This window comes from Nymphalis io, chromosome 11, assembly GCF_905147045.1.
Source record: "Nymphalis io chromosome 11, ilAglIoxx1.1, whole genome shotgun sequence".
Classification (NCBI taxonomy): Eukaryota; Metazoa; Arthropoda; class Insecta; order Lepidoptera; family Nymphalidae; genus Nymphalis; species Nymphalis io.
In genome coordinates, this window is record NC_065898.1 from 188,638 (window position 1) to 212,906 (window position 24,269).

Consider the following 24,269-nt stretch of genomic DNA (forward strand, 5'->3'; position numbering starts at 1 on the left):
ATTAAAATAGAAATAATGAACAGATGTTGGTTATTTTACATAACATGCGCCGTTTTGCGTAAAATTGTTGGTATTAGTAAATTATGTATTGAATAATTTGGTTGGAGGCTCATCCGATGGAAAGTGACAACTACCGCCCATGGACATCTGCGACACCGGAAGCCGTACAGGTGAGTTGCCAGCCTTTAAGGAATGTGAGCATTTTACTCAAAAATATACTAAGGCCCATTTAGGAGCAGGCCACTTGTATACCTATGTGATACTACATAGGGCATTGATACTGCTGATGACCATTTAGTATTTATTTATTATATATTTATTTATGTTAGAAGGGAAGAGCAATAAATGCGCCTCATGATGGTAATCTTGGCCCATAGGACTATAAGCAAATGCAATTAAGTTTTTTTTATGTTTTCTGTAAGCGGACGGGTATTAACAAACCCAAACCCGAACTAAGATGTGAGATGGTCCCTCGTGCCTGTGGTTACACTGGCTCACTTACCTTTCAAACCGGAACACAACAACAACCAAGTTCTGCCGTTTTGCGGTAGAATATCTGATGAGGGGTTGCCTACCCAGACGAGCTTATATAAAGAAATACCACGAAATAAAGTAGCTTATATATATATTTTATCGCAGCATCCTTGTCGACCACTTCGTTGTCACCGTATGTATCATCCGAGATGGATTTAACAATATATATATACTATATTGTATCCGTCCTAAAGTTTATTTTACTCCCCCGTGCTGGGCGCGCGCTCCTCGCCCCTCTAGCAAGCCGCGAGTACACAATCTTATTTGAATGCTGATTCTTTTTACAACGACCAATATCACAATACATACCCTTCGCTCGCTCGATACGTATCTTCACGCGCACATTTAGTGTATATTTGTGCCGTAGCGTGACATTATTACACATTATAAAACTTTGTCATTTACTGATGACATATATTTGGAGTTTTAAGCTTGTTTTCAATTTTTTGCAGAATTATATCAATATTATATTAATATATTGTGAGTGATTTTAATATGACAAGTTTCTATCTTTGTGTAAATATTAATATACGGTTTTGTGTAAATATTAATATGCAGTAAATATTTTATTTTTTACTAGTTACTCGTACGTTTTACATAAAAGGTTGTTATTGAAGGAAAATAGAAAAAACGAACACACGAACACGCAAAGGACAAACACACAACAATTAATTTTTATGTTTTAAGAAGAGGGAAACGTGCACCTCCGATAAACATAAATTAAATAGATAATTAGAAAATATTTACAATGAGCAGTGACGATGGGCTTTTTTGGGTTTGGCTTTGATTCTTAATTTTGAAAATGATACACTAATTTGAAATTAGTTTAAGAATAATCCGACTAAAAACGTAAAAAATACACCTGTTTATTTTGCATATACAATACAAATGAGCTACTTTTTTCATTTTGTGTATATTTATTTAGTAGAGTCAGAGCGTTATTAATCTAGGCGTGACCTTACACGAGACTAGATTAATAGCGCTAAATATTACACAAATGTTGTTTATGAAATGTAATATAATAGTAATAAATCTAAAACGCAGCACGTCCCCCACACTTGTGCTGTCGAACTTTCAATCATATAACTATTAGTAAAAGGATCTTAATTCGTTTGCCTCTCTTATGTCTTTACAAATTCTGCCTTTATTAGTAAATCAAAAATATTCAAGTCGTCTTTGTCTGATGAAAATAAATAAAGTACATATATAACTAACAAAACGCAGTCGTCTTACCTGTATATATTAATATATATAGTCATGGCGGCTGAACGGTATACAAGTTGATGTAACGCCATCTAGTGGCGTAATAACAAAGTGCATAGCATAAAAACCTTCCCAGTGAAAAAGTACATGTGTGCAGGGCCGAATTTAGGGGTCACGGTAAATGGGTTGTTGGTTATTTGATCTTAAACAGATCAACACTGTAGTATCTAAATAAGAAAAATTACATATTATCGATATCATCCAACACAATTACGCAAATCACAAACTTACCTACGACAATTAGCCATCAATTCAATTTTTAACTTTTTATACTCGCGCTTAGTGTATCTGTTTTTTGTTCTCTTCTTGTTGCCCATGTTTCATAACTTCATTTAAATAATATATATCTTATAAGCAGATCATACACGGCGATAATGATACACTGACTGTGTATCATTATCGTGTCCAGTCGTGCTCTCGTCGCGGCGGAGCGGCAGCGACTGGTGTGTGAACAGAGTACATCGGAGTACTCGTAATATGCGGCATACGAAAAGCTTTTTAGGGAATAAATAAAAATCGAGAGGGATTTATAAGAAACCGCTAATGTCAGCCCTAGATTAAACCTAAATAATATCAATTATCCAGTTTTTATCTTAGTTACCCATAACGTTTCGAGTTTAAATAAAAAAAATTAGAAACGAAGTAACCTCTATTATTTCATAGTATTTGTTTGTTGTTTGTTTGTTGTTTTTGATCGATGCAAAATTTGACATGACATAATATTTTAATTGTTGTTTCAGGTTTAATATTTTATTTTTTATCTGTTAAACGTAAGCATTTAAAAGTAGAACCACATAATCACTAGAACATTAATTAAAATTTAGGTAAAAAGTCTATCAAATTCTAATATGTACGTGGAAGAATAATATACAGAAAATTAATATAGAGTCATATTATAATAAACTGACTGTAAAAGTAATTAATTATTCGATACTTATTTCTATTGTACTTTATTTGTTGTTTAAATAACATAACAGAAACAATATTTCATTATATTTATCGCACGACCGATAGATAAAACTATTGTTTGCCGCTAGTAAGCAATACTACCCGACCCGACTACGTCCAGGTGGAAAATAATTATCTGTCTTAGTAGATATTTTATAGAAAAAAATTGATACATTAGTTTACATTATTGCAATTTTCGTTGGGATCTATAACTTTTCGAAAATAAAATGCAGCTGATAATAATGCTTTCCGTAAAGAAAGAAAAGGTGAAAGAATTTTCACCATTCCAAACCGTTATTTGTTATTGAATTTATCCATTAAAAACCAACATACAAAAATCAAATCTCATGTCTTTATAATATTTATCTAGATATGTTTAGTTCTCGGAAACGGTATATAAAATAGCAAATGATTACGTGTGTTAACCCTGGGGTCTGAAAAATGAGGGTTCAATAAAGTTTCTAAGCCAAAGGGATTCCATAAATAGGACCGTTCGAACTCTTTCCGGTATGTAAGGGATAGCTGCTCAACATAATATCGTCCAATTAAATAATATTATATCAATTTCTTGATGAATACAAACTTTACCGGCGACAACGATATTAATAACGCCAGAAAATAAAGCGTTTCTAAGCGTTAATAAGCGTTTCTAAAGAGAATCAGGTAACAGCTCGCCCAGTTAATTGCCAAACACCAACTCACACACACATTTCTAACAAATTCATATATAATTTATATGTATTCGCTGCCAACTGCCGGCTGAAGGCGTGAGTAATCATTTCGATACCAATATGAAGACAAGCTGATGTTTTTGCTCGAACTGCGGACGGACGGCTCGCAACAGTTTGTTAATAAGCGAAGTAGAAACGTTAAAGCATTTTTTTCGCTTTTTTTTCTGAATCCACTTCAGGTAGATATCAATCAGAATTTATAATCACGCCATAAGGTGCATTGTTCACTGGATTAAAAGCTTTATTTGCTTAGTAGAGCATGTTAAAGTAAAGGTTCCTTTGAGAAAATATATTGAATTAATTTGTGTGCGTTGGCAAGGTTTTTATGAGACTTCGAGTACAATGGTTACGAAACAAAGACATATTTGATTCGGTGACATACTTTGTACAGGATTTGAAATGAGCTTTACTTTGTTTTGTAAAATAAATATTATGTGATAAATTGTTATCCATTTTTAAGAGATTCTATAAAATGATCATATAATAATCACAAGGTCGAGTCGAGATGAGCCAGTGGATACGTTGACGTTCCTAACGGAAGGTCGCAGTTTCAAATCCGGGGAAGCACAAACGCAACTAATCTTTTAATAATTTGTGCTTATAATTGTGTTCGTGCAATACAGCAAAGCGGGGAAATAAACTCTAAGTGGAGACTTGGATTCCTCTAAGATATTAAATTATAGTCAAATCAGCAACTACAAGAAACTTTGCCAGTAATATATTCAGAAATTTTCTAGGTAGGAGTACCAAATAAAAAGTCAGTCAGCTTTTTATAAAATGTATCTTATCTGCATACAATATTATTAGCACAGAAATTTCTCGAAGTTATTCGAATTTGATAACAAACGTTAAGATGACCTAGAGAACAAACAAATAAAAAATACAAGAGAAAGTGGTACATGTATATAGTACCAATACTGCTTCGGTAACTTATATAATAGAAACGGGATATTTATATAATAAACGTAATGTTCTTAATATAATATATTATGATAAATGATATTAGGGAATAGAGGGAGAAAGTGGTGCAGATAAATCAGTCAACTCCTTTGAGAAATGATATAAAATCGAATCGGGAATGTAAATCCCGAGCGCGGTATCCGCGCGTACATACATCCACCCTAGTAATACCTAAAGGACCTAGGCAATTGATTCAGCAACTTACGTACATAGCATTTTCAAATTATTACAGCACACGATTTCATATGGTTTCCACGTTCTAGAATAATTAGTTTTCCATAACTATAAACTTGTTATTTAAGATTTTCATAGATAAAAAATGAATAACTAATAATGTTAGTACATATAGGTTATAAAAATACCATGCATATGTTAGGGTTTTAAAAGAACTTCATGTTTGATCGTTACTAATAAAATATGAGGGAGGTACTTACGACTGAATTCTTTGTACTCTCCTCTTGTAATTTATTTTCAAATTATACTTTTGACGATTTTTCTTGTTACCCATATTGAGATAGGAAGGTAAAATCGGGCAACGAATTAATTTCAAGCACAAATAAACACGCCTCCTATTTAAATTAACATAATATACATAGATTTGTCAAAAATAATACTGTGTGCTGTTGGCGGAATAGTATCACAGGTCTGCTCGACACGACGTCCCGCCCCGCACTGATTTATTGGGCGACCGAGGGGTGGAATCGCGATTTGCGCATGTCGATTACGTAGATACATATTATGGAAAATATTTTAAAAAAAATAAACCGAAGATCCCCTTGGTTATATATTGTACAATATGCTGATGTAAATAAAAATATCTTGCGATAGATAGCTTAGGAGAAAAAAGGTAACAAGTAAAATATCTGAAGGTAATTTGCATATTTATTTTGCATACTTATATTTTTCTCAAGTGAAGAGGTACCATATAATGTGATGTGATGTGAAAAGTATGTGATATATTGTAACTGAAATGAACCCACCTCAGATATAATCACGCCCTTAGAAACACGTGCTCTAACCACTGAACCGTCTCGGCTCTCTCGGCTGACTTCTACAACATTGACTGAAATTCAAAATTAGTTTAGTGCCATACTTACTTATTGAAGGTCAAAGCAAAAACCAACACCGGTCCGGAAAGTCAAGTACTTATACTTTACATGAGAACCGGCGACAGAAACTGCAGGTTTGTTATACATGCTGTGTATCCCACCTCCGCTTCGATCATTGTTATTTATATTTTTGAAATTTTCATAATCATCAAATAATATTTTTATTTTTATTTTATTAAATAGGAACCAACGCTGTATACAATTTAGTTTCTTATTCTAGACTACAATCTTAAATAACTTAAATATAAAAATTGCATACCTCACTTACAGGCCAACTTCACGTGCGTAGAAAAAAAATTGTATATTCTTTGTAATAAAACTTAAAAAAGAACTAAATTACGTAAGCAAAAAAAAGGAACTATTTATAAAAAACAAAACAAAACATGCAAAAATTATAACAATAAAGAAGAACACGTCATTACAAAAATTTACAATTAAATGTTTATTTAGTAAGAGCCTGTAAATGTTCCACTGCTGGGCTAAGGCCTCCTCTCCCTTTTTGAGGAGAAGGTTTGGAGCTTATTCCACCACGCTGCTCCAATGCGGGTTGGTGGAATACACATGTGGCAGAATTTCGATGAAATTAGACACATGCAGGTTTCCTCACGATGTTTTCCTTCACCGAAAGCACGAGATGAATTATAACAGAAATTAAGCACATGAAAATTCAGAGGTGCTTGCCCGGGTTTGAACCCACGTTCATCGGTTAAGATTCACCCGTTCTTACCACTGGGCCATCTCGACTTCGTAAATAAACAAATTTATGAACACATGACATACATATTACGAGTATTGTCTCGCATCTTAGAATTAAATAAATGAAGGCAAGGCTAAGTGGTTTGGTACTTTTTGATTTGTCTTTTAAAGCGTAAAGTAGATTGTTGTGAAATATCTAATCCAGCTTTTTGAAATATATGCGATAACCATTCTGTCAATAGTGCGCCCCGCCCGGGTTACTTTTCGCAAATCGCTGACTAATGGTTTGCTTATTTGTAATGAAACTTCACGCGTTACACCTCGGTACTGCCAATTTAACTCTGCTCAACAAATTTAGACAATCAATACCTCTGTTAACAATACCGTACAAAAAACATAAATCCATTAAGTCCTACGATTACATAGTGAAGGAGCTTTATAATGCTCATTCTGTTTGAAAACATAAGTCAGATAAAGTAATTTTTTTTTTGAAATTTTTCAATTCTATCTTGTTGAAATTGAAAGTGAGAACTCCGTGCGAATACTTAAACTATAGTCATCAAAATGATTTGAATTCCTTATTAGTAAGTACTTGAAAGTCAATCTCAAAATAAAATAATTAAAAACTGCGGTATAAAATAACTGTTCAATAATTCAAGGTCACTCGTTTTTAACTGCACCACCACGTGGTGAACGGTGTCCGTGGAAATCGCACAAGAAAAAAAACAATTTATTTTTGAGCCGAAATCAAGAAGGCGAGAAATCAATAAGTTCGCAAAAACGCCCGCATAGCACTTTGGCTGTTTTTCTAAATAACAAAAAAAATAACAAAATATAACTCGCATACTATGCGAAAACGAACTGTAGTTACTGCATAGAAGGTTGAAAATTAGATTGGCGCAAGTAGGGTTGCCAGTAAAATGGCTTCTAACCTATACCTGTTTTTTTACACAAACGTCCAAATCGCTTATATAATAAATACAAAGGGAACAGGTGGACACATATGATTTCTATCGTAGGCTTTGTAAGTTGATAATACGGGTAAAATGTTTGACTATGATCTCAGGCAGGCTCAGTGGCTTAGAACACGTTTATCCATTTCGTGCTTGGTGTCGAAGTTAAACATCGTAGAAAAGCTCCATCGAACCGCAAAGGAGTAGCGTGGTAGGATAAACTCCAAGAGGAGAGAACTGGAAGGATTTCGTCTAACTCAATTAGATTTACCGGCTTTACGTTATCTTTTTTAATTTTATGTTGCCATGAATAATCCGAGTACAATTTGGGACTAAATAAATAAACAGTAAATGAGCTTATTACGTGTATAAAGGTTAGAAATAACCTCTGTAACTGATTCTGACTATAAATAGTTATAAAATTACACTTTAAATTTAATTAAAATTCACTTCAATTGAGGTTATTCAGGTCAAACTAAATTACTCACAAATAACCTTCCGGTTAAGTTTGTTATCGCCGTAATAGTGTTTATAATAATTATGTACCGACCTTTTTAAAATATCACAGACAAATAGATTATCTTTTGTTATTTATAAAAAAGAAATGTTTAATACACAAACGTAAGGCTTAAAGTAATTATTATTGTAATCTAAAAGTATTTCGCGCAACATTAAATAATTCCAATAACGAAATACTTCGTTATATACTGATTCCTTTTTTTCTGCCATCATCGATTTGATATTCGAAAGAAAAAGACAGCATCGTTTCACTAATCGCCAATCAAAATATCAATTAAAGTTAAATAGTTGAATCATCACAATATATGAGTTATTAAAGCCCAACAAAACAACTGTAGAACACAATGTGACTATTATATAAAGTAATTAGCGTGTGCGAGCCCCGCTTCATGACCTCATCCTATACTTTTATAAGTTTTACATTTTCCATGCTAATTAATTGTTCAGCTTAAAATGGCTCCAGAGTCGTTTGAAGGACGACACGACCTAGAGCGAGGAGCTCGCTTGTCCCGCTCTATTTACCAATTACAGAGCGAGATGGAATAACGTAATTTTTGTCCGGTGTCGATGTTTTTTCTCGTTCTTTCATTTTATAAATGTATATATCTAACTCGCTTACTCAACGGCTTTGCTAGACAGTGCGACGCCACACAACGATCGGCGGTCCGTGACGCACGTTATCACAGCTTACAACAAACTAGCAACTACAGCAATATAATAAATGAGAAATATATTCACTTGATTAAATTTTAGATATTAATATTGAGAAAACAGTACGAGCTATGTTTCTACGATCGTAAAAAACCATATAAATAAGTAGGTATTAAATTTTATTATTATGTTTAAAACTTATTTTAAATTGGTTTTACGTACTAACAGTTATTTATAGAACGGATCAAACGGGAAGAATATAAAAAGCCCCGTACTTCGACTGATTACCGCGTCAACCGGAGCGCGTGAAGCCGCGTGTGCGATGTGTAGATGTGCACCGCATTAGACAGTAAAGTAATACTTGGAAATTTACTAAGTTTTTGTAACATCATATTCTGAGAATTTTTACGTTTATTCTTATCATTTATTATAATGAAGGATTTACCGCTTATTACATTAAGCCGGTTTTATACAATATAATCGATTTCTGTTAATAAATAGACGTCCTGTGATGGTGATGGAGTGTGCCGAGCGCGGAGTGTTATCACGCGACGCTGATAACAGTTGTGGACACACGAGTGTTCCGCATTTGATAACAATGCTTGTTTTAAATACAATGAAATCATCAGGATTACATTTTATGTGTTTAACGACTAGCGTTTGCGCCCGTCTTCGCTCGTGTGTAATCGAGAAATAACCGAATAAGTATAACTGTAGTCGTCAATTACTTTTCATAAAAAATGTTTAATTAAATATTTTTATCAATCAGGAAACAGCATTTACGTTTTCCATTACTTGAGGTTTATTTGGGACTGCTAGCCCATTGCCATAATATACACAATAAACAGCGTCAACATAAACCTCTGGTCTCTGTGTCTGTCAGGAACACCACGGGATAACTTACGAATATCATCTTTAGAGTCCCACTGAACTAAGTGACTCGTTAAAAACATACGTCAATGGCAATTGATGTAAAAATAGCGTATATGTAAGCACTAACTTATATTATGATAATAACGATCACGCAATCGTTGAGGATTCATAAAACGGTATCATGTCCAATATGAGTGACATCATGTATATATAATATACCGCGGACGAAGAAACGTGTTTCGAGTCGTAAATATTATATTCAAAATATAGATAAAATTCAGATGAAAATATGTAAACGCTTAAAAAAATCGTTTTAATTAGAGTCGTGTATCGAGAAATACTTGACGCGCGTACTGTGTGATGTCTGTCGGAGATAACGCGGAGAGTTGATTACTAGCGGAGCAAATCTCTCCCGTCCGAGAGGAATGATATAGATCAGAAATGGAGATGTTATTGAGATTAAGGATGATTACACACGTTATTTTCATCTCACAAAACTTTATAGGTTTTTTTATTTATTTGAAATAGGTAGGCAGGACATTTGGACACCTGATGATGAGTAGTTACCATCGTCCATAGACATTGCTACTGCAAGAGATATTAAACATTATCAATGCGCCACCAACAAGTAACTAAGATAACCCTTGTGCCTGTAGCTACACTAGCTCACTCAACCCTTAAACGGGAACACGATAATACTAAGTATTTCTGCTTGGTGGTAAAATATGTGCCGAGCGGGTTGGAATTTAATTTAATTTATTCAGAATAAAAAGAGAGTTTTACAATATATTTTTTTAAATAGACGTTTAAAAGCCACTTATAAACTCACTTAACAAATTCCTTAATTCATGATAATGTGCTAACGAGATGTACTTGCAACATTGTCTAAAACTGTCGTCTTGTTTCTAAAGCGACGTTAACGAGACGCGTACAAAAAACGCTATATATCAAATGTTTTTGTCCGTCCAGTACCAGTAGCTAAGGGTGGCCATCTCCAAATGAAAGAAACTAGGATAAAAAAGCAAAATCTTGGACATATTATAACAGCAGTGCGCTATATAATAGACATTGGAGAAGTACTAAAACAGAAACGGTGATAAGAATAGTCTAATTTAAATCACAATTCAAATCAAATCGAAATCAGATCCAAAACTCTTAAATAAATATGGTCTCAAGGCTAGAAAACTTACCTTTCTGTTTAGAATCTCTTTTAACAGCTCTTAACTGGCCAGTTGGAAAGTTTTACTTTAGGAAAGTTTTATTTACTCTATAGAATAAGCGGGACATGTCCTGAATTAACCGAACAGGCGGTTACTCTCAAGTATCTTATATTTAACTCGGCTTTTGTAATTGAATGTAGTCATTAATATTGTCTGTTTCGACACACTAGTTATTTCCAAGCAATGTCTTGAAAGATAAAAGTATTTCTTCCATGAACTAAAGACGCTAAGATTAAGAAGTTTTAAAATTTATAATTGATCAAAGATTAAGCAAATAGAATCGAAGCAATGAACATCCAACATTTTTATATTGAATATAACCAGTACCGATGTCTTAAAGCTGAAACTGTAAGCTAATGTATATCATCAACAGCTTAAACCATCTGCTTATATACTTTAACATAATATAATTTATTTATTCATTATATTATTTAACTATTTATTTTTAATTAAAATAAAATAAAAATTTTAAATTTTAACCACCTGTCTATGTATAATGTATACGTGACGTGACGAATATTGATTCATCACCTTTTTCTCTCTATAGTATCCTTTATCCCCATCGAAATATACTGAGTTTAGAAAAGCATATGAGAAAAGAAATATTATACATTACATGTAAGTTTGTTTGTCCCAACTAATCGACCGACAAATAGTCAGCTGAATAATACTCCGTGATAAAAATATTAATACCATTATTCATTGCAAATTGTCATATACCATCGGACAGTTGTGTCACCTTGAATATATTAAAACACACCGATGTCGTCTCTATTTCTTTACAAATAAAGATGAATATCGCATAATGTTTAGTTACTATGCCATTCAGTGTACAGTACAAAATGTTACTTTTATTCCGCGCAAAAATACTCGTTAATGTTTGGGCTTATGATTGAGAATTATGTGTATTTTTAGCGATGTGTGTTCGAGTGGGCGACTGTATCGTGATTGCATTTTGATTATACAGATAGCAGTAATGCAAGTCACCGCCGACTTACAGGAAAGTTTTAGTTTTTGCGCGTGCTCGTACCTCATGATTCATTTAATTCATGTACAATAGTTAGCATGATCGATTATTTATTGACATGAAGTTTATTATTAATAACAATTGATGTAGATATTTATCTGGAAAGGAATATGACAGGGAGGTTTTTGCATAAAATTTTATGTTTTATGGCGAGTATTTAAATTTTATTGAAGTCGAATCCATGAGAAATTTTATTGAAGTCGATTTATGAAAATTAAAAATATTTACGTTTTTCAAATGTTCATATAAAATCACACAAATTTTTATCTAAAATAACAAAATAACGAAAATTTAGAACAGTATAGTCCCGCGGTATTAATGACTTTTTAACTTAAATAGTAATTATCGCTCAATGTCGAGGTGGGATATCATATTTTCTATTAAAACATCAATTTGCCCTCAAGTGACCTTTTCTCCACAAAAATGCCTACGTGATCCTTTCATTCAACGTTTGATTCGGTGGGAAGTCGTTTCCCATTCGAAACAGCACTGTGTATAACCGTTTGTTACGCCGTATCGCCAATAATATTAGAAAGAGCAGACACTTTTATAGCAGCCGAGTTTCACGATGGATAATAAAATAAAATCGAGTCTAACCAATTATTATTCTCGTGTAACTGAATACATGTTTTAATCATAATCGGTTCTGTAAGAAATTACTAAAGAAACCATGATAATGGTTTTAGTATATGGACGTCGTGACGTGAGTAAATTAGTATATTAAGCATCTTCAATAAGGAGGTTAACCATCCATTAATATTACCATTTCGTAGATTTAATTGATACGTTTATGTTTAGTTTTTATATTTGTTAGACAAAGATAAGTAAGGCAATTCTGAAGATATGACTAAGATATGACACCGACTTCTAAAAACTGAGTAGGTATTTTAAACATTTAGGGAAAGTTTTGAAGTCTGTATTTATTGTTTTTTTTAATACCTTATTTATCTATTCTCGTGTTCTATTTTTGCAATCTTATCTCTAGTAATGTCTTACCTACTCTGATAGCTAACATATTCTATCTTCCTTCCGTTTGTATTATATATGAGTATGTTAAATTCGTTCTGTGGTTCTACATTTAAGCTGTGGTTAAGCATATAAAAATTTAGTTGTGGTCCAGATTTGAACCCAGCATTTTAAGCGTTCCAGCCACATGACCATTTCGGCTTTAAATAGATAGCAATACAAATAAATTTATATAATTATGTTTCCGGAGAGCAACACGCAAGGTAATTGTTATCAAAAGTATAAGTTTGACCTTTTCCGAGGCCTTCAAGATAATTGACGAGTCATTTGTAAAGTAGATACCTTTATTATTGTTTCTACCTAATTGTACGGTGACGTCATTATTGGAAGGAAAATTTCAAATTGGATTAAATTTTATAACTAATAAGTCTATAAGATTAATTTCACTACTCTTTATATTCTTTCTTTCGTCTATTATATTCTTTTCACTCTAGCGGTTTCTTATCACAAACAAAGTTCTCACTTCATGTCACTTATGTAACTTTTGTCTTGTATAACTTTCTTTTCCATTATGTTCTTCTCGTTCTAATTCCAAATTTTCATCAGCTCTGTGAGACTTTGGATTAACATTTGATATGGAATCCAGAAATCTCAACCGTTTTTATTTTAAATTAACCGCGACTTCGTAATGATGTTTGGAATAAGTCCGCCATTGTATTGTGTCAATTTAACACCTTAAAGTAGGTAGGTATAGGTTGGGCATATTAGTCTAGTTACAGTGTACAGGTCGAAGGGCACGGCAAGTCATCAGTCCCCGTTATTATCACAACTCGTCAATTGTTGATGGAAATTGTCCTAATCGATCGGCAAGTGGCGACAGTAACAGGCAGCGAGGTCGAATGAGAATCGTTCTAGATATAAACTAATAGTAACAGCTCTAGATTAAACTGGATACTGACATAATGAAAGGAAAATAATAAACGAAATTAGAAAGTTTTTTATTTATATATTTGTTTGTTAAACTCTGTGTAATTTATATAAATGCAAGAACTTTGTTTCGTAATCTAGAAATCTCTTGTCTTTGTGACTTTTAATTCAAGTACATATTTTTATTTACTAGCAAAAATTGACAGACGTAGTCCCTGTGCCAGTGCCTGTATATACGTCAACTATCATGTGATCATTAGAACGGTAGAGAATTTGAAAGGCCGCAGCGCTATCGAGTGTCAAGATTCAAAGGGTATTATAAAAAAAACCTTCTGCCATGAAAAATACATTAAAACTTTCATGGTGATCCGTGAAACATATCCGACATCCAATTTTAAATAATATGATTTAAGTTCACAATTCCAATCACAGAGAGCCTGCAGTCTCTAGAGTTAGGTATAAATATGTTAGAGAAGTGACGATATCCGTGATAGTATTACATATCGAAAGGTAAATAAAACACTTTATTTATGATCATTAGATTTATCTCACTAGATTTAAATTGCCCAATAGAACGAAACCGACACCACTAACGACTGAACTGTTGCCCAAGAACCTGTTTAAATATATGTTTAAGCAGTAATGGGACTCTTTGAAAATGTTTATACCATCAATTTAATACAAGGCGCTCGTACGTGAGTGTCGCTCGGTCATTCGAGCTCGAATATCGTTGTGATTCGTGGGTATTTTATTCTAACTTATTGTAATCATGTCTTATATATATAATTGGACTTATTACGGCAGAAGACATGTGTGAGATGTTAATGATATATTTATCATGCTCATATATTTGTTTCGTTCTAGAAATGTAATGTTTTCCATTTGATTGGTTAGTCTTCTTTTTGTCCACTTTATGGTGTCGTTTGACTAGTGACTAGCTATAAGGCCGCTGATCCCGATGGTTTGAATCCAGGGCGGATTCAAGCAATGGGTCGAGCCAAATTCCTGGGCTTATTTTTCGAAAAATTCTGAGTAATTGTGGATGAAACTTTATTTGAAAGTTAGTATTCTCGTTTTTCGAAAATAACGTAATTGAAAAATTGGTCCTGTGGTTAATCATTCTGCAGTCTTGTCTCATCGAATTATGGGAGCGAGAGAATGTTTACTTACATAGAACACATCCAATACATGCTTTACATCCACTTAAACTGAACATGTACTACCAATTACATGGACAAATCATTCCCAACCACAATAATAATTTGTACAATAATATGGAATGGTCAATGGAAATCACTGGTGGTAGGGCTTTGTGCACGCTCGTCTGGGTATGTACTATCCACTCACCAGATATTTCACCGCAAAACAGCAGTACTTGGTATTGTTGTGTTCCGGTTTGAAGGGTGAGTGAGCCAGTTTAATTACAGGCGTAAGGAACATAACATAATAACATCTTAGTTTCTAAGGTTGGTGGCGCATTGGCGATGTAAGCGATGGTTCCTAACACTTCCTACAATGCCAATGTCTATGGGCGTTTGTGACCACTTACCATCAGGTGGTCCCGTTGCTCGTCCGTAATATAGTGCACTATATATATATATATATAGAGTGCACTTGCGTTTGAACACACACATGTGCATTACAATGTCTCCACATCAAGTACACATAAGTACAATCAAGATCACAGAGTTACTTTCTATAAAAACTATTTTCCACTAATTTCCATGTAAACCACAAATTACATAACGCGACGCCATCGATAATCGATTCACCGTCATCCGACTTACTGATAACAAACTTCAACATAGTTACGACGATGTAACCGCGTCATAGACAACGCAGGGAACAGACGTGGCATACGCCCAAGTCCTTCCCAACTGTACAAGTACAGCAGACCATATTGGAGACAACACCCAATACTTCTTTAAATAAACCATCTGTATGTAAAAAGGAAAGTACCAGACTGTTGACTCACAGTTAGATAAAGGCGTCTTTTCTTTTTGACAGGAATCCATAGGAAATAGTGCTTGTTACGAACAAAGCAAAACCCAATCGACTACTACCGAGTTTCTTGCATACTACTTCATGTAGAATTTCTATTGAACCGGTGGTAATATTACATTACATATAATTTCATTTGTTTATCGCAATAACCCACGTGTTGTGTACTCGTATATTAAAATTTACAATTATTACAGGTGTAATTATATTACATGCAATTGCCAATTGTCTTAATTTTAAATCTAATCTAAAATATTACGACTATAACTAATAATAGGTTTTTTTCCGACAGAGAATGAAACGTGATACAAAATTGCTCGATGGTAGTAAGGTAGTATATCAAATGAGTGCGTCGGTTGCCGTGTCGTGACTACTCTATGAGGTTCCACAAACGGTTGACCTTAACCTTGAAGATGTCGCTGCATTTCTTCTGCTCGTCGAAGCGAGGCCAACAACGCGCGCTTACATAATGTGATAAGCGGCGATTGGTTGCTCGCTTGGAACGAATGTACTTACTTTGTTATTTTTTTCACTGAAGTGTTACTGATACACGTGGTGTGATTTGGTTAGAATATTACAAGAATATGCCTATTATATTTGACGTATGTGTAATTTAAAGTAGTTTATTAAGGTTTACTTAAAATTTTAAATAAGCTCAGGATTGTAGTGTACGATGTGATTTCGAATGGTCGTTTCAACATTTACCTTTATGTCGTAAGGTAACAAATAATAATAATAAGGTATTTAAATGTAAATTGAAATATAATCGAGTTCAACAGTACTTACTCAATTTCACAGAAACTTTATTCGATCAACACACCAGAATAATGAATGCTTGTCACAATCAGTGTCGGGATACGAAATGAAGTAAATTGTTTTCGTCCTGTATCCGAGCGGCGACGGGCGACGGGCGACGGGCGACGCCTCACGTGGCCACGTGACTGATATTACGTAACGAGATCAAAACGAGATACTCGCTTCGTTAGCGGACAATAGAATAGGCACGTTTTTGTTCAGAGGTCAACAGTGTCAGAAGAGCAGATACATCTGCACAAGTGCTCATTGTTACCTATTGTGCTAAATAACAGTTTAATGAGATTCGTGTTGTTACATAGGTATGTATCGCTGTTCGGTATGTCGCTACACAAAATATGGAAAATATTTTATGAAAAATCTTCGCAAAGGACTGTTTACTTAAAGCGAATGCGCTATGCATATAAAATATTTAAAAATTCACGTGCATAAAATCCGCAAAGCCTATTCCATATTTGCATACGTGTATTTTGAGCTGAAAGCTGAAAGCGATGCAGCCGGTGGGCGGTGGGGACGGCGCATGGGGTGGGGAGGCGCGCCCGGCCGCCGCCTCAGTCGGCCGGGAGCGACCGCCGGCGCGCGTCACGCGCCGCGATGGTCAACACGAGCTGCGCGGTCTTCCGCTGCGGCTCGACGTCGCACAGGCACAAAGGAGTCAAGTTTCATCAATTCCCGAGAGATGAAAGGTGAGCCCTTATGGTTTTAATTGGGTTACATTCCCATCATATCAAAGGTTTTTGTCGATTGAGCGCTTTCAAGCTATGTATCGCCGCTCTCTGTTCGAGGTATCGAGTGTAGATATCTAGCTTTCAAAGCTTTAAACGTATTGACGTCGCGTGCTTTATGCGCTGTGCTCTTTGTTGAGTGTTGTATACTAACTATATAATATAAAGAGAGGGGTTGATGTCGATTGACTTGTATTCTTATATAGTAGTAATAAGCTATTATATGTCTACCTCTGTCCGAATAAAGATATACACATGATTTTGTATTTATTATATGTCTACCTGTCCTTAGCCAGTCGCCTGTTTCAATGCACTGGTGTTTCACGCAATCCAGGCACTAGAATAATCTGATAAGATTGAACAGTAATAACTATTGATACCTAAGATACGAATTATTGTTTTAGGTGCCCAATGTGGATTGAAGCGTGCAAGAGGAAGGATTTAAAAGGTAAAGACGCTGAGCAGCTCAGAAATATGCACATATGCAGCTTGCATTTTGAGCAGCGTATGTATGGAAAGCAACTTTTGAAAAAATCTGCTGTTCCAACGTTGAATCTCCCCGTCACCTTGACCAGCGACATTTCCACACAAACCGAGAACTATAACTACGCACCATTGCAGGTGTGCACCAGCCAAGGCGTGCAAACGGAGGATGAAGTATTTTATGTCGTAACAGGATCAGAAACGGCGGCAGAAATCCCATCAAACCAGCACTGTTATCAGAATGACCAAGGAAATTACTACGCAAAAGATAACAATCAAGCCCAGTTGAATGTCGTGGAAGACAATTCTAACTTTATTACGATAGAGCAATTTCTGATGGGATGCGACGCATTCTTGCCGGACGGTTTGAATGCTTTGATCAAATCTCATATCACGTTATCCATCGAATATAATGATAGTAATTTACTATCGTAAAACCTTTGCACTGTATAGCTATTCTGTAACTACGAAGTCGGAACTCACCGTAGCACACGATCGTTAAATCTCAGAGATTGATACGAGTCATTGGCTATGATGATCGTAACATTTAAAGGATAAACGCATTGTAATGCGTGACAACATCGGTTACGTATTTCACGACTGCGTTCTTACAGAATGGGACTCCAAATGTTTAATGTGTAAAGAATGTTGACTTTTTGTGTCTATGTTTACCTCGTTTTAATCGCATTTATATTATTTGATTCCAAGCCAGTATTGGTCAGGATCAAGTCCAACCAACCAAATGGTTATTTCAAATTGAAATACTCGATTTTATTTGATTGTGTCGACGAATTCTCATCTATGTACCTAATTAATTACTGTTAAGTAAGAGTTACCTATTTATTTTAGATTTACTTAGAATTATTATACCTACTGTTAGTGTAATTATGATCTCGTAGTGAAGAAAAAAAAACTTTAAAACAAATACCGATATTATATAATAATAAAAGGGGTTTGAAGTTAATTTGTTCTTTATATTGAATTTTCATCCGAATTTAGTCTAAAATATCTTGTTTAAATACGGTCTTCAAATTATTTTATGATTCGTACTGAAAAATAAGTTACAAATCGAATTAGGAATAAAATTCAGTATCTTATCATCAGAAGAAGTATATAATGTTTTCTATTTTTAACAATAATTAGTAAAGTATAAATATTATTTCATTGTCTATCTGTAATATCAGTTTGGACTTTGAATTTTAATGATTTGATCTCTGTAACGTTAATGCTCAAAACTGCAATATGTGTATACTTTTAGTGATATTTTAACTAATACTTTCAAGATCAAACGAATAAAATATCTTTCAGTGGTAGTTACTTTATTTATATTTATAACTTTCTGCGCATTTTGATATTCGGGTCTTCCAGTCCAGTCACCCATCACCCCATACCATTCCTTGGACTCGTTCTACTTTACCTCAATTGAAATTTATACGCTCATTTGTCGGGGTATGAAATGGTAAAAATCATTTACAAAAAATATAAATATATTATATTTTTGACATTGTCATGAAAAAACAAGATGATATAGTATGTGCCTTCAAAATTTTATGTAAATCGCTTCTGTTCCAGATTTATAAAAAACAGGCGGACAAGCATATGACACCTGATGTTAAGTGGTCACCAACGCCCATAGACATTGGCATTGTAAGAAATGTTAACCATCGCTTACATCGCCAATGCGCCACCAACCTTGGGAACTAAGATGTTATGTCCCTTGTGCCTGTTATTACACTGGCTCACTAACCCTTCAAACCGGAACACATCAATACCAAGTACTGCTGATTTGCGCTAGAATGTCTGATCTCTACGGTTCCATAATTTTTACTATTCCTTAGTCTGTAATGTAAATGTGTCCCGTAAGGTAGCTTCGGTGGTAGGGTTTGTGCAAAACCGTCTGGGTAGGTACCGATACCACGCACTCATTGGGTATTCTACCGCCATGTAACAATACTTAGAATTGTTGAGTTCCGGTTGTAAGCAAGTGTTATCTTGTGCGTATAATGTTGCGTGTGTTACGTCTAACATCTTAGTTCTCAAGGTTGATGGCATATTATCAATGTAAGGAATGGTTTATATTTCTTACAGCGCCTATGTCAATGGTCAGAGATGACCACTTACTGATCCATTTGTTTGTGGTGATCCATTTGTTCATCCATCAACTTATTTTATATAGTTTTGAATTTTGTCATAAACAGTTTAGTGGCTTAGTCGTAATGAGGTAACTGACAGGCAGAGTTACTTTCGTATTTACAATTTTAATATAGATCTCCCACGCCGTTTTAAAATATCTCTAGTAATTATACGTTCTGAAACTGTGTGTAAGAAATACAATCCGCTTTTAACGCGGGATAAGATGTTTTTTACCGGAACATTAGTAATACAAATTATTAATATTATAACGCCTTGTGTTGCTGTTTTGTAATAGAATGTGTTTTGTAGTGAGTGTGTAACCCACCCAGACGACCTGCACAAAGCCCAACAAACCCATCAACAAGCCAATCGAATATTACACGTGTAGCCGCGTCACTAAAACTCGATGGAAGGTATGAAAACAAACATTAGAATGCACAGCCGATAAGCGCTAACTTGTAAACATTCATTGGTATTCCGCTCGGTTCAAGGCGACTTCTAACTACACATTCGGTAGTTAGCATATTAGTCGAGTTTTGAACTTAATGTAACCAACAAATGTATTATATTCTATTTTAATTTTGTTTATAAGTTCGAATTATGAGTCGAAATAATTACACGAGCCTCGGTTTGTTCTAGCCTATTGTAATCGAAGGAGAAGAAAGATAAACACCATAGATAGTTCCATAGAGATAAATACATAGATGTTACCTTAGAGCTGCTGTACACGACCCGCGGCACGCCGGGCTTGTGGTTACTTTGTTTTCAACTATTTTAAATTTCAAAGGTTTTTATTAATACGTAAATCATTCGAATTAAATTGCTTGTGACCACGGACACTGCATGTTTGAAACGTCATGAAATGATAAAAAATCTTTTCAATTTGTCGCGAAACCTAAGAAATAATTACTCAAATATTTTTTGTTTGCGACACAATGACTAACACGTGTTGGCCCGATATAGTAAGAGTTGAGTATCGCCGCCTTAAATTAACATATTCCGTACGACTCGCTAATAGCTCTGCTTTATTATGCGCTACAAACAGTTCTTGATTTATACTTATATCTTTATATATAATCAAACACTATTCAACTTGACTATTTATATATATACCTTGGAATCCGTAACTAATACCAAAGGATTATTCACATTTTGAACGTCGTTATGGCGTCATTTCAATTCAATAATAGCAAGTTAATTACTTTGTATACATAATTTTGTTTTAATTTTTTAATTATTAAAAGAAAACATCATAAGCCTGCATATAACTCAAACCTCGTTAAAACATAGATAGAATAAGCCAAAGAAAAAGGAGGCCTTTGCCCAGCAGTGAGGCTTAAGAAAATAGTTAAAACAAATAAAAACTTTTTTTAACATTCTTCATCATATCATCATTTTTTCTTTGTAGATTTCTAAAAAAATATTTATGAAGTCATGCTACAACATTCAATAAAGATTACGACCTCTGAACTATAACAAACTTCATACATATAATACTTATGGCATAAACGTTGTCTCATACAAGTTATATAAAAAAATATTAGCAACATTGTTTTTTGTCACACTGCCTATGTGACAAAAAACAATGTTGCTAGCGGACAAAAAGTCGCGATCATTAAATCATCGTTATTATAATACTACGATTTAATTACAATGACTAATTACTTTATACAATTCTAATTCTAAAGATGATCGTCATTAAGTTTTTATTCGCTTAAGCTCGTAAAAAGAAATTTTACAACTTTTTAATAGAGTGTAAAGTCGAATGACGCTTATCGCGTGGATAGTTGTGACCTTATTCTTGTATGCATAGAGTATATTTTTATGTAACTTTTTATATAATAGATGGGTTATTAATAATTATGTTTGGTTTGAAGCAACGTCTGACATAATGCGGCAAAAAACTTGGCAAGACAAGCGGGAAGACTTGACACGCAAAAACTCCGCGTAGCAACAAGTTCAATTACAATGAGATGATTTAATGAATTCATTTGGTTTTAAATTATAATTACAATATTATTCTATCGTTTGGGCCTCTAGACCCACTAATTGCGACAGTTCGCCGCGATCTTTTTTACCATTACTTATATTGTATAAACAAGTTTCCGATTCCGGAAAGGCAATGTTCTTTTATTTGCCCATAATCAAATTTAAATCTTATATTAAAAACCATGCATACATAAATTTTATTAATCTATAAAAGAATACAATATCTAAAAAGAAGTAAAGTTTGTTATGCGTTGATTTACATACAGGATATATATTTGATTTTTTATAAATACTTAAATTTGTCATTTCATTTGAAAAGAGAAACTACCAGCTTCTTAATATAATTCCCGATAGTATTTAATATTTGAACTGTAAATCTTACAATAATTTTGAACAACGAAAAAAAAACAGAGTAACTCACATAATTTCTTTAAGCATCCTACGATTCTTAAAGAAGTTAAGTGAGTGCTACATACATATAAATAATATTCGTGTTATACAGTAACAGCCTGTTAATGTCCCACTGCTGGGCTAAGGCCTCCATCCCTTTTGAGGAGAAGGTTTGGAGCTTATCCCACCAAGCTGCTCCAATGCGGGTTGTACACTTGTGGCATAATTTCAATTAAATTAGACACATGCAGGTAAATTATTTGTTGTTGTATTAAAGAGTTTTTCTACTGCTTTTCGTTTTTTTTTGTATCACGGTTTGAAAAGTAAACGTATCAAATGCTGCGATGCTTCAATATTGAACTAGCTATTCCACGCAGTTTCATCCGCCATGAACGGTGGGTCGTAGCGTGATGTTATATCGTCTACAGCTTTTGTCAATGAATATACTAACTGACGCATAAATAGTTTCAAATAAGACTGGTAGATTCTGAGATTGACGCGTGCAAACAAGCAAACTAACAAACTCTTCACCTTTACAATTATATATAAAATTTTATAACTTTCTGTGTAATATAAACCATTAAAGTATCTTCATTTTGTCCGATAAACGATACTTAAAAACAATGAGTACAATTAATTTAAACATATAAAGCGAAATTGGCTATTATGCAAATCTAAATGTACGTTTAGTAAACTCACGTGTCCACGCACGCCGCTCGCTTCCTACAAGTCAACTACACAATAAAAGCACGCTATAACTCGGTTCATATATTTTTAACAACTACGATTGGAAATGAAAATAATACTTTTGTCTGAGAAGGATCGGAGTAAGAAACTCGGTAGTCTTTTCTAGGCAACTATGTAATTGTTTAAATATTTTTAATATAACAATGAAAAAACCAGGAGGCGATCGCATCAATCCCACAGTGTACTATTATTATTATCCATGAACTCACTAATTACCTTGCACAGAAACACTTTTTTTTATTTAGCAGTAGTGGCATTTCGACAGGCACTTTTCACATCACATATGTGCAATATTCTAGGCGTCTTTGTTTAGTGGACATAAGGATTTCAACTTTATAACATAATTCTGCAAATTTGAGCGATATTTCTACATCGTGTTGCTAATTTTTGTAGATTTAAATCTTTTAATAGATTATCTTAATGACGTGTTCTATCGCAGGGTTTGAATATAAATTAGCGACTTGTTTATTAAATTTTACCTTAAATAACAAAAATGTATATGTTACACGGTTAAATATTATAGCGTGTGTGTGAATGTTTGGATAACTTATAAATGTAATTAGCAATTTATATTACAATTTCAAGACGGAAATATTATATCACACTGGCTGGAACCGGCTGTAACCGTAAACAGTGAAGTAAAAACCTAAGCCGCTTTTTCAGTTTATTGTGGCGTTGAGAGATTTTATTAATGGTAACACAAAAAATTATATTGTGGATTTAATAACGATACAAAAAGCAAAGGAAATTAAAACATTTTCGTGCAAAATTATAAATATTTCACGGTCGAATAAAAGCCTTTTAGCCTCATAAATTGGTGGATCCATGTGGCAGAATCTCATCCGGAGCATGCAGGTATCATCATGTTTTACTTTCCGCTCATCGTGATATAAATAATATACGTACCAGTGTATCTTTTTTTTGTATCAGTGCCAGAACACATTTCTTTTTGAAATATGATATCTAAGTCGGATATCATTTAACAGTACCGTGTGATGATAAGAAACTGATGAACTTTTGTGTATAAATATGAAAAATATATGATAACTTAACTTAATTAAAATTATGAGCTAATATTGGTAAAACATCTTTAACTTTAACATTATTCATAATTTAATTAATTTATTATTATAGATTATTTTAAATAGTAAACAACACGAGCAAAATTATTATTCACTTACTTTTTTTATATAATCAAACATCACAGGTGTGCGCTAAATTTCAGCTCAAATGTTGGGTAGAATTGATTTAAAATTCAGGTGCAATATTTAACCCACACCCTAACAGCTGCTATTAAATAATAATTCCTATTATAAATATAGCAAACTGATTTATAAAATAATATTTATTACAAAAAAAAAAATCCCTGTATTTTTCTCTTTGACATATATCTTTAAAGTTACATTTTATCTTACTGGTGGGCTTTGTGCAATCTCTTTTGGGTAAATATCACCCACTTATCAGATATTCTACGGCAGAACAGCAATACTTGGTATTTTTGTGTTCCGGTTTGAAGGGTGAGCCAATGTAATTACAGACATTATTATACAGACGCATTGGCGATGTCAACAATGGTTAACATTTCTTGCAATGCCTATGTCTATGGGCGTT

The 24,269-nt window shown here is 33.8% G+C and overlaps 1 protein-coding gene across 1 annotated transcript; it reads left to right on the forward strand.

The window, feature by feature from the left end:
• Window positions 1-116: 116 nt before the first annotated feature.
• Window positions 117-18,443, forward strand: LOC126772025 (uncharacterized). Its single transcript, XM_050492204.1, has 3 exons — window positions 117-170; window positions 16,681-16,877; window positions 17,321-18,443. Exons 1-3 carry the CDS (start codon window positions 117-119, stop codon window positions 17,832-17,834), a joined length of 765 nt encoding a protein of 254 aa, XP_050348161.1. The 3' UTR covers window positions 17,835-18,443.
• The last annotated feature ends 5,826 nt before the right edge of the window (window positions 18,444-24,269 follow it).